This window comes from Entamoeba dispar, genomic scaffold (genome assembly GCF_000209125.1).
Source record: "Entamoeba dispar SAW760 scf_1105229460065 genomic scaffold, whole genome shotgun sequence".
NCBI lineage: Eukaryota > Evosea > Mastigamoebida > Endamoebidae > Entamoeba > Entamoeba dispar.
In genome coordinates, this window is record NW_001854006.1 from 1 (window position 1) to 11293 (window position 11293).

Consider the following 11293-nt stretch of genomic DNA (forward strand, 5'->3'; position numbering starts at 1 on the left):
TTGCTGGAATTAATGGATTTACTCATGCTGGAATCTATAAAGCCGCTCTTAATAAATATCTACAAATCATCCCAACATTAAAAATGCTTAAACTGAAATACCCTTCTTTTCAAATTACTATTGCTGGTCATTCTCTTGGTGGTGGAGTCGCCCAATTGTTGACTTTAGAAATTAATAAAAATCACCCCGATTGGTTAGTTCATGGTTATTGTTTAGCACCTGCATTAGTCCTTTCACTGAATATAGCTTCATCTCCATTAGTTCGTTCACTGATTGATTCCGTAGTATCAAAAAATGATATTGTTCCTAGACTATCTTTTGATTCAATTAAAAATATTCAACCATTAATCAACGAGTTTCGTTCTATTTACAATAATACTAGTTTAATCTCTCTCAACTCAAAAGAAACAACAGAGCAATACCAACAAGCTTTCAACCGTTTTTATGAATCAACAAATACTATAGACTCATCAGTCTTAGTACCACCAGGAAGAGTATTTCATATCCAAAAAAGAAAAGAACATGGCGTTAAAAAATATCGCTTGTTTGAACGTGAAAATAAAGAGTTTGGCTGGCTTTTTATTAAAGTACTAAGTCTTAGTGATCATTTCCCATACAACTATTATTACACACTATCACAAGTCGTTAATGAGATGACAATGGAATGATGATTAATTATATTTCAACAAAGATATTTTATAGTTTGTGATGAAATAAAAAACAAAATAAAAAAAGCTAAAAATAGAGAAGAACAAAAAATAACTCAAAATACATTTTGTTAGAAAATGCATCAAACAGATTCCATCAATTTTAAGAAGATATTTCAAAAAGAAATTAAAACAATCCCTAAAAAAGAAATCAAAAGAATTAATAATAAACAATACTCTAAACATCTTATTACTGATACTGTATCAATTAAATCAAGAGAACAGTACTTTGCAATGGCTTCAATATCTACATATCCAATTATTAATGGAGTAAAACAAGGAGAACCTAATTGTGATAGGGCAGGAATTGTTAGATTTGATAATGCAACGTTCATTGCTTTAGCAGATGGTTGTGGATGGGGAGATAAACCATCATTTGCAGCTAAATTAGCAGTAACAAGTTCATTAGAATTTGTTATATCAAGTATAACAACGATCAGCACTTTAAGAGAGAGTGCTTCTTTGTTAGTAGAAACAATAGCAAATGCAAATCAAATTGTTTGTTCTATTTTTGTCTAAATTCACAATATTTCAATGAATTGAAAAAATTCATTTATAGATCTGTTCGTCACATCCTAATAATAACGCACAAACAACCCTTCTTGTTGCGCTATCTTTTTCTTTAATAGATGATCAACAAGTAACTGTTGTTTTATCTATAGGTGATTGTAGACTCTTTCATTACTCTCTAAGAGAGTGTAAAGTAAAAAAAATTATAGGAACTGGTCATCATTCAATTGACGAAACTAAAGAATGTATTGCAGCATTAGGAAATAATCAACTAAGAACAGACATTATTAATGGAAGTCAACTAGCAGTTTGTGAGTGTGAAGAAGGTGATTTAATATTTGCAGTTACTGATGGTGTGTATGACAATTTTGATCCTATTATAATTAAAGAAAAAAAGCCTTATGATCAATTAATTAATGAAATTCTTGGAATAAGAATAAAACGAAGTGCAAATTTAAATTCATTAGTTGAAGAATTATGTAGTTATATTATTGAAATAACCCAAACAGTACGTGAGTTTCATCAAAATAATCCAACAAAAAGAAGACGAGATGGTTTGCCAGGTAAATTAGATCATTCAACCATTATAGTGTATTCGATTAATACACAGAACGTTGATATTGGATTAATTGATAAATATACTCCTGAATTATTTAAAACTTTAAAACCATTAGAAACCAAAAAACCTTTGGTTCATTCAATTAGTTTTGATGAACAAAACCCACCATTAATGCCTCTCCTTTCTGATCCTGTGAGGAATACTAAAAATTCATCTAAAATATCAATACATTCTGTTAGGTTAAATACATTCTCTCCACCAAGAACTGCATTAAATGATCATTATACTCCATGCTTAACACCTCGAATTTACAGAGACGTTGTATAAATTTTCTTTATTTTTTATTTTGTAATTTATGATTTCATTTTCTATTTTTGTTCTTTATTTTCTCATTTTCCAATTGGCAACTACAAAATAGAACTTTTGTCAGTGTTTCTGGGTTTAAAATTACCTCGAAATCACTCGAAATCTCATTAAACAACTAATTTTTATTTTATGAATTGTTTTCGACCTGTCAAAGTCCTTGTTAAAGGAAATCTTGTCATAGAAGTTGTTGATGAGTCTAAACTAAACCATATCCCTCTCACTGAAACACCAAAAAAACTGAGTAAAGGGCTAAAAGAATTAAAAGACGTTAATTACAAAGAAACTATAGAAACTAAACCAAAAAAACTGAATCCCGAAGAGAAAACAGACAAAAAACTCATTGAAGATGAAAAGAAATTTCCTAAAGTCAGAGTTACATTAGAGGCATTTGAAGAACTACAAGACTTCAGAAAAAAATATAAGTGTAAGTCTTATTGTGAGGTAGTTAATAAACTATTAAATATTTATGATTCAGTACAAAAACAGAATGGTATAAATGATTAAAAAATGTAACTTAATGATGTTTTTCTTCTTTATAAAGTTATTTCTTTACAAACAATATTGTGAAGTGAATCATAGTATCCACAAATATGATAAATCCCCTTTGAACAATAAATAGAACAAATCCCATCTACTAACATCGCACCAGAAATGAATTGGTTATTGAATAAATTATTAGCTTCGTGAATAAGCACAAACTTTACTTGTGGATTAGAACAAAAAATAATAAGTTCTACTTTATTGTTTTTCTTCAACTTTTGATGCAAAAAAATTTGATTTGGTGCAGAAGTAGTTCTGCTTATTCGTTCTATAACATGAAGTGATCTTAAGTAACAAGTGATTTTATAAAATGAATCATGTTGTTGTTCTAAGATGTCTTTCTTTTTTAGGTTGTCTTTTGTAATAATTGCTTTTTCTTTCTGTTGATATTCTGAAATAATTTTATCTTTTTCTTTTAACTGAGTGCTCAAAAGTAATTTACTCTTATCTGAATTTATTAATTTTGTTAGTTTTAAGATTTCTTGGTCTTTTAAGCTCATTGCTGTTTCAAACTGATTTTTTTCATCAGATGTGCTAATTAACTCTTCACTTAGGCGTTTTGTTTCTCCTTGAAGAAATTTAATTGTTTTAGAGTCTTCTTGTTCTTTCTTCATTAATTTAACACAAACATCACTAATTTTCTCATACTCTCCAATTACATGACTTTTCTCAACTTCAAGGTCATGACTTTCTTTACATTTTTTAAGTAATTGTTCTCTAATAATTTGAATATAACTAGAATTCGGGGATTGTACTTTTTCACTGACCAGATGTTCCATAGCTCTAACTTTGATGAGAAGTTCTTCATTTTGATATAACAACTCATTGATTCTGTTCTTAAGAATTATTATTTCATTATTAGGATTCTCAGTAAGCATAACTTTTTCTTTTTGGTCACCACTTTGAAAAGTTGATTCCTCTTTATTCAAAAAGGGGGATTTTTCAGAGTTGTTAATATCCTGTCTAATTTCTTTTGTTTCCGTCATTACTAGAATAATGATTTTAAAGTTCTGAAAGAAAAAATAACAAAATTTAAAAAACCATAAATTTTATTCTAATTTCCGTTCTAATCGTTGTAATTTCTCAACAACAATATCTCCCTCTTTTACTAAATTCACATAAAGCTCATTCCTTTTGTCTTTATGCGCATTCATCACAATACCATTTACTTTGTCTATTTGAGCAGCAAGACGTCCTTGTGAAATGAATGTCTCAAGTTCTTTTTCAATAAAGTCATTAGTAACTCCAAATTCTTTAGCAAAAACATCTAAACGAACAGCCAAATATGATCTCATGATTTGTTTGTATGCTTTAATTCTCATTTCTTTACAAAACCAATCAACAGACTTATTTAGAATATTATCTTGCATCATTAAAATAACCACTTCTTTTAATTCTTTAATAAATGTAGTATAATCACTTTTATATAAGGCATTTCCCATATTGAGTAAACATTTAAATTCTCCTGATGCTCCAATAACATCAGAATTATCTAAAATTTCTTTTTTCATTCGGCCTCTTTCAAAAATTAAAATCCCAGTAACACTTGCAATAAACACAAATCTTTCAAATGTCATTAATGTATTAACTGCAAATGTCCCAACTGATCCTACTAATAGTTCTGAAGCCTTTGCATAATCTCGATTAAACTTAACAAGGTATAACCCTTCATAAACTCTTCTTCTATTTCTTCTGTCCCAATCTCCACCTTTTTCAATAAGTGTATTAGTTTCTTGAAGTAAACGTTCTGTTTCTTCTTTGTTTTGTTCATTAAATGCTTTTTCTAATTCAACAAATAGTTTATCAATTTTAGTTCCAATGGATAACTTTGTTTCATCCTCTTCATTAACTTCTGGTTTTGTGGTGTTTTCTACTTCCATCTCTTTCTCTTTCTTTGAAGTTTTTAATTTTATTTTTTTTTTTTTTAGATTATTTTGTTATAAATAACGAAAAAAGTTAAATAAATAGAAATGATATTTTTAAATTATTTATATTATAATTATTTAATAAAATAAAGTAAAATGAAATAACAAAAACCTCAAAAATTGGGAATTCTGTTCCGAATGAGTGTTAATGATGATAATACAAACAAACCAATCAATGAAGATTTCTTTAATACATTCATATCATCATATCAACCTGCTTTAACAAGTACTAGAGTTGATCCAAGAAAAAGTCTTGATAGTTTTGATGATGAAAAACAAGCAACTCAATTACCTTTGATTAAAGAATTAAATAAAGTACTTCATATCACTACTAGTAAAAGTGTTGAGCATCTCGTTTATAATGAAAGAATACCATTATTAGCACAAAGTTTTCCATATCAACCACCATACCAACCTCAAATAGAAATGATGAACTCAATCCAACAAGCAGTAAAAGAAGGAAAACATTTATTAATGGAAAGTCCAACAGGAACAGGAAAAACATTAGTATTATTACATTCAACATTAACTTTTCCAGACATGAGAATTGTTTATGCTTCAAGGACTCATAGTCAGTTGGCTCAAGTTGTGAATGAAACAAAGAAAATTGGAGATATAAAAGGAATTGTGTTAGCTTCAAGAGACTTGTATTGTATTTATAATCCAATTAGGATATGTGATGATAAAAATTATTGGTGCACAGCAAAACCAAATGTATTAGAAACATTAAAACATATTAAGCCATGTCCTTATAGACCATTTGGAAATGATGGAAAAGTATTACCTAATGTTGTTATGGCATGTCAAGCAGTTTATAAAGAATTAAATGGAGTTATTAAAATACAAGATGATCTTGTTAAAGTATGTCAGAAACATAATCTATGCCCTTATTATTATTCAAGATGGGCAACAAAAAGAAGTAAACTAATACTATGTCCATATAATTTTGTTACTAGCGTTAGTATTCGGCACTCGTCTGATATTTTTCTTATTGATGAGAATGATATTCATCGGCATGAGTTTGTTTTAGTTATGGATGAAGCACATAATGTAGAAGATGCGTTTATGGATTCGTTAACATTTACCTTTACTGAAACATTATTAAATCGAACTATCGAAACAATTCAATTTCATCAAAAAAGAATCAAACAAACTCCAGAAAATTTTCGTTCATTTTCTCTTCTAGGAGAACTTATTTCCACTATAGAAAGTTTCTCTATTTGGATGGAAAATAGGTCGTTGCCATTTAAAGATTCAGAACAATGTCTATATGGAGTATTTGAAGACCAAGCATTTTTACCTTTTATTGAACGATCACCATCATCAACAAGATTGACAGAAGCAATATTTGAGTACATAAAATTAGTAGATAACCTAGATGATCTTATACAAGAACCTCATTTAATAAGATATGTCAATCCTTTTACTACTCAATATATAGAAATGGTTCTTTTTTATATACAAGTATTTAGAACACCTAAACTAACTAAATTTTTTAAAATTATTATAACTGAACGTAATGATTTAAGAGAAATGTTGTTTAGATGTCTTTCACCATCTTTACCAATGTCATTATTACAAAGAGAGGTTAGGTCAGTTATATTCGCTTCAGGAACATTAAGCCCAATGAAAGCTATGGCACAAGAATTAAATATAAAAGAACATTTATACAAAAATATCATTATTTCTCCTGGTTATCGGATGCTTTCAACACAACACGTTGTACCACCAAGTCATGTATTTGGAAGAGTTATTGGTTCAAGTTCATTTGGAAAGTCATTTATTTTTACTAAGAAAACGAGTCAAGACAATGAAATGATAGAACAAGCTGGGAATACTATGTTTCGAGTTTTAAGTAAAAGTCCTGGAGGTGGGTTAGTTTTTTTTGCTAGTTATAGTATGTTAAATCGAGTAGTAGAGTTATGGAAACAACAAGGAGTGTATACACAACTAAATAAGCTTAAAGCAATTTTTATTGAATCAAAAGATAAAAATGAATTCAAAAAAGATTTCAAAGAATACCAAATACTATCAAAAACAGGTGCTGTGTTTTTGGGTGTGTTTAGAGGAAAATTAAGTGAAGGAATTGATTTTGGAGATGACATGGCAAGAGTTGTTATTATTGTTGGTATCCCTTATCCATCATTAGGAGATATTAATGTTAATTTAAAGAGAGATTATAATAATCAAGAAAACCTTAAAAATCCTGATTGTCTTAGTGGAAGTGAATGGTATTCAATTCAAGCATTAAGAGCAGTTAATCAAGCTGTAGGTAGAGTAATTAGACACATTAATGATTATGGAGCATTTTTATTATTAGATAAACGATATTCAACAAATCCAGTAAAAGAAATGTTATCTGGATGGATGAAAAAATCACTTGTAATTGCAGACAAAAATTGGGAACAAGATTTATATAATTTTTTTGTTCAATTTAGTCAATCCCCATCCATTAAAAATGAATCTCAAAAAGTACAAGAAATCAAAAAAGAATCACTTGTAAAGTGTAAAATCAAAAGTGAAGAATTAAATAAAGAAAATCAAATGGTTGAAAGTAAAATGTCCAATGGCAAAGTTATTCGTATCCCTACTAGAAAAACATCTCTTAGTATGAAACAAAATTATTCATTTCCTCAATTTAGAACTACTGCACCAACTCAACCTAATAACAACTCGACTAAAGATGTGTTTACTAGTCAAATGATTCTTCAAAATAAACCTGACCCTATTATTATCAGAACGTTCAATATTAAAACAAACTCAAAACCTGTAAAAGATAACCATATTGTTGACGCTATTCCCCCTCAACGAATGAGCTTAGAATCAACAGAAAGTCAACCAAGTTATAAAAGAATTTTAGATATTCCTCAAGATTTGGACCCTGTTGATGCAATGGTAATGACACCTACATTTACTAAAAAACAACTAAACCAACCTCATCAAGGGGTTACCGAACAACCTCCTAAAGAAGTTCAGTTGAGAAGAATGTCAATAGAAACTGAGGGTCAATGGCATTCGTTAGATCTCAATATAGAAGATGACCAATCCTTCATTAAAAGAACTAATACTCCACCGTTGTGCTATAAAAGAAGATTGTCAGAAATAATTTCTGTTGATGAAGATTCACCAAAACAAGTTATAACAATTGCATCCAGTGAATCAAGTATTCAATACTTTGATCCAAATGATGAACCAGAAATTGTAGAAATTAAGAAAGAATCTTCTGAATAATTAATTGTGTTATATATCTCATTACATTTTTATAAAACAAATAAAAGAAAGAACTTGTTTCTATGAGAAAATCCAAAATATAATAGTTTGTTACTAAATTTAACGATAAACTTATAAAACTTAAAATTCAATCAATAATGGAAACACCTGAACGGGCTATTGAATATATGAAAGAAGCAATTAATTCTATAGACGTTGTTTTACTGAGAGAGTTGTGTAGGGAATTTGGAATACCTGATACATTGAGATTAGAAATATGGAAAGTTTGTTGTTATACAATTATTAAAAGAAAGGGTCAAATTTATAAAGTAGTTATTCCTTCAACCAAAGAAAGAAATTGTTGAAGAAAAAACAGCTAATAACTATGTTTCAAAATGGATTGTTGAAGATAATGAAATATTAATTGAAGAAACAAATAAAATTGCTAGTTCAATTCATCCAATTGGAACACAACCTTTCTTTAATTGTATTGTTGATGTTGCTGCTGTTGTTAGTAAGATATTTCAACAAGAAAGTATTGAAATAAGATGTGGAATAACAAAATCAATAATATATAAGTTTCATCCATTTTATAAACATCTTTATCCTACTATTATTACAGGACTACAAAATTTAATTCACATATTATTATTGTATCATGATCCTATTCTTTCAATTCATCTTGATACTAATAGAATAGAACCTACTGAATACACTAATACTTTTGCATTTAACTTGTGTATAAATATGTGCGATTCAATTAATTTAATATCAAAAATGTGGGACGAATTTATTACATTCCCTGATACTACATTATATATCTATTGTGTTGTTGGTTACTTAATTTATTTAAGAAAAAAGATTTTAGATGCTAAAGATCATCAAGGTGTATTAAATGTTATTAATCAACCATTAAAAGTTAGTGACATAAAAACTATTATTGCATATTCTAAAGCTATTCGTCTTTCAACAGCATCTTCATTTAACCGTATTCTTCTTGGTATAATGAATAATAGTGAGTTATATCAAAAAGTCTTTTCTAAATCATTAACATCATCACTATTCTTAACTCCATTAGTTAATGATATTATTAATGATAAATTCAATCGACAATTTCCTTATTTATTTATTGACTGCAGAAGACAAGAATCTTTTGATCTTGGTACTATAGCAGCTGCAATTAATTTAGATTATACTAAAAGACAAGATGATCGTAATTATCTTGAAAATCTTTTCAAAAACGAATTGTCTATTCTAACTCAACCAAATTCAACATTTCACGTTGTTTTATTTGGAGATGATGATACTGTCGATGGGAATCCTGACATTGGTGAATTGAGTATGATTGGTTTAGATTTTGCTAAAAGAGGAGTTAAGAGAGTGAGTATCATGCAAGAAGGATTTTTAAAATATCACAAAAATGCATTAACTAATATGAAAGGATTCCAATTGATGAATCACGAAACAGAAACATGTCCTTTATGCACTACAGGAAAACCATTAAATTTTGGATTATTAGAGGGTACTAAAAAATTAAAACAAACTATTACACAAAGTACTGTAGAAAAAACACAACAACTAACACATGGATTAATAGGATTTTTATATGGAAGTAATACAAAGAAAGAAGAAATAAAAAAAGAAGACCAACAACCAACTTCTCAAAATCAAAACATAACCAATGAAGAAATAAAACAAACACCACCAACACAAGTCGAGAATAAAGAACAGTTAACTTCAAATAATGAAGAAGTAAATGAAAATATGAAAGATGAAAACAATACTAATACTGAAGAAAATATTGATGATAATAGTGAAGAAGATGATAATTATTTAAAAGAACTTATAGAAGAATCATCAAAATATAATTCCTATTTAAATATAGGAGGAAAACAAACTATTTGGAAACCTGTAGTAATAGTACTAACTACAATTTCTATTTTAATTGTTGAAATTCATAACAATAAAATTATACTCCTTGATGACATTAGTTATGAAACTATCTCTAAAGTTGTTATGAAAAAGGCTGACCCTGAACGATTTACTATTGTTCATTCAGGAGGAAAATGTACCATTCGTATTCCAGAATATTATCAAAAATTTATTGAAGAAATATCAAAATTACAAGGATAAAAAAGAGGAAAAATTATAAAAACTAGTTCTTTTAATTTAAAGAATTTCAATTAAATAACTTCTGTTTTTTTTTGATTATGCAAACACAATCAACTTAGATCCAATGAAGTTTATAATTGTAACAGTACCAATGACAACAAAGAGAAGCATTTGAATATATGGGAATTTATCTGGAACATATATTCTTCCAAATTTAAATAACAAACTTCTAATAATAAAAGCAATGCCTGAAACAATTCCAAACTTTATAAATTGTTTCTGTTTTTGTTTTGCATCTACTTGTTGTGGGAATGTCCAAAGTGAATTTAAGAAGAAATTATTACATAACGCAGTAATAAATGAGAGGGTTTGTGCAAATCCACCAGGAAGTCCAATACTAATAAAAAGAGTGAATATAAGAATATCAATAATAGTTCCTAATCCTCCAACAACAATGAACTTAAGAAGTGGGCATGTTCCTGGATAACAAAACAATGAAAATAAATGAAGAAGATAATTAGTCATAACTCCTCCTGTTAATTTAGATTCACCATGTACACGAGTAGTAAAGATAATTGGTACCTCAACTACATTCTTTGCTCCTGTTTTAACAAGAACCTCAAGGAGAATTTTATATCCTTTTGCTTCTAATTTGCTTCCTTTAAGTATTGATGATTTAACTGCAAAGAAACCACTCATTGGGTCTGACACAGATGTAAATGGTCGTGCAAGAAGAGCTGCGCCCCATGAGATAACTCTTCTATGAAAAGCCCAATTTTCAATTCCTCCTCCTGGACAATGTCTTGACCCAACAGCAACTTCAGCGCCATTCTTTACTGCTTCATATAATTTTGGTACAACAGAAACTGGGTGTTGAAGGTCTGCATCCATTACTAATACAACATCTCCTTTAGCAATTCCAAATCCTTCAATAACAGCTGGAGACAGTCCACGGTTTTGAGTACGAATAACAACATCACATTTGTGCCCTTCAGATTTAAGTCGCTGAACTTTTTCACCAGTTTTATCAGGAGAATTATCGTCCATAACTAAAATATCGAAATTAATATCTTTCAAAGTGTCTTCAAGTTGTGTAATAAGTTGTTCAATATTTTCAGATTCATTGTATGTTGGAACAATAATGGTGAGATCAGTCATAAAAAGATAAATAAATGTTAATAAGTTCTAGCCTTCTTTTTATTTCTTTTTCTCGATGTTCCAGTTTATATTTCTTATTTTTAAATAGCAAAATAATAAAAATTTTTTGTTTTTATTAGTTAATTAATCATTAATTTGAAATTATTTTTATTATTCAATGACCTATGGAAATAAGAAAATAAAGTAGTACATACAATATCGTATTT

The 11293-nt window shown here is 28.5% G+C and overlaps 8 protein-coding genes across 8 annotated transcripts, besides 5 other annotated features; 5 read left to right on the forward strand and 3 right to left on the reverse strand.

Moving 5' to 3' along the window:
* Positions 1 to 83: 83 nt before the first annotated feature.
* Positions 84 to 668, forward strand: EDI_051810 (uncharacterized protein; the record flags this gene model as incomplete). The annotated part of the gene is made up of 1 exon (XM_001736741.1): positions 84 to 668. The coding sequence occupies one exon, from the start codon at positions 84 to 86 to the stop codon at positions 666 to 668; it is 585 nt and encodes a 194-aa protein (XP_001736793.1).
* Positions 669 to 785: 117 nt separating this feature from the next.
* EDI_051820 (uncharacterized protein) lies at positions 786 to 2103 on the forward strand (the record flags this gene model as incomplete). Its single annotated transcript, XM_001736742.1, has 2 exons — positions 786 to 1205; positions 1267 to 2103. 2 exons carry the CDS (start codon positions 786 to 788, stop codon positions 2101 to 2103), a joined length of 1257 nt encoding a protein of 418 aa, XP_001736794.1.
* Positions 2099 to 2133: a sequence feature (AT_rich).
* Positions 2134 to 2271: 138 nt separating this feature from the next.
* Positions 2272 to 2646, forward strand: EDI_051830 (uncharacterized protein; the record flags this gene model as incomplete). Its single annotated transcript, XM_001736743.1, has 1 exon — positions 2272 to 2646. The coding sequence occupies one exon, from the start codon at positions 2272 to 2274 to the stop codon at positions 2644 to 2646; it is 375 nt and encodes a 124-aa protein (XP_001736795.1).
* Positions 2647 to 2675: 29 nt separating this feature from the next.
* On the reverse strand, positions 2676 to 3668 carry EDI_051840 (uncharacterized protein; the record flags this gene model as incomplete). Its single annotated transcript, XM_001736744.1, has 1 exon — positions 2676 to 3668. The coding sequence occupies one exon, from the start codon at positions 3666 to 3668 to the stop codon at positions 2676 to 2678; it is 993 nt and encodes a 330-aa protein (XP_001736796.1).
* A 63-nt stretch (positions 3669 to 3731) lies between these two features.
* On the reverse strand, positions 3732 to 4562 carry EDI_051850 (26S proteasome non-ATPase regulatory subunit, putative; the record flags this gene model as incomplete). Its single annotated transcript, XM_001736745.1, has 1 exon — positions 3732 to 4562. The coding sequence occupies one exon, from the start codon at positions 4560 to 4562 to the stop codon at positions 3732 to 3734; it is 831 nt and encodes a 276-aa protein (XP_001736797.1).
* A 20-nt stretch (positions 4563 to 4582) lies between these two features.
* Positions 4583 to 4687: a sequence feature (AT_rich).
* Positions 4688 to 4712: a microsatellite.
* A 33-nt stretch (positions 4713 to 4745) lies between these two features.
* EDI_051860 (regulator of telomere elongation helicase 1 rtel1, putative) lies at positions 4746 to 7838 on the forward strand (the record flags this gene model as incomplete). The annotated part of the gene is made up of 1 exon (XM_001736746.1): positions 4746 to 7838. The coding sequence occupies one exon, from the start codon at positions 4746 to 4748 to the stop codon at positions 7836 to 7838; it is 3093 nt and encodes a 1030-aa protein (XP_001736798.1).
* Positions 6095 to 6117: a sequence feature (AT_rich).
* A 137-nt stretch (positions 7839 to 7975) lies between the features above and the next one.
* On the forward strand, positions 7976 to 9950 carry EDI_051870 (uncharacterized protein; the record flags this gene model as incomplete). Its single annotated transcript, XM_001736747.1, has 2 exons — positions 7976 to 8101; positions 8151 to 9950. The coding sequence occupies 2 exons, from the start codon at positions 7976 to 7978 to the stop codon at positions 9948 to 9950; spliced, it is 1926 nt and encodes a 641-aa protein (XP_001736799.1).
* Positions 9951 to 10025: 75 nt separating this feature from the next.
* EDI_051880 (dolichol-phosphate mannosyltransferase, putative) lies at positions 10026 to 11087 on the reverse strand (the record flags this gene model as incomplete). Its single annotated transcript, XM_001736748.1, has 1 exon — positions 10026 to 11087. The coding sequence occupies one exon, from the start codon at positions 11085 to 11087 to the stop codon at positions 10026 to 10028; it is 1062 nt and encodes a 353-aa protein (XP_001736800.1).
* Positions 11088 to 11151: 64 nt separating this feature from the next.
* Positions 11152 to 11242: a sequence feature (AT_rich).
* Between the last annotated feature and the right edge of the window lie 51 nt (positions 11243 to 11293).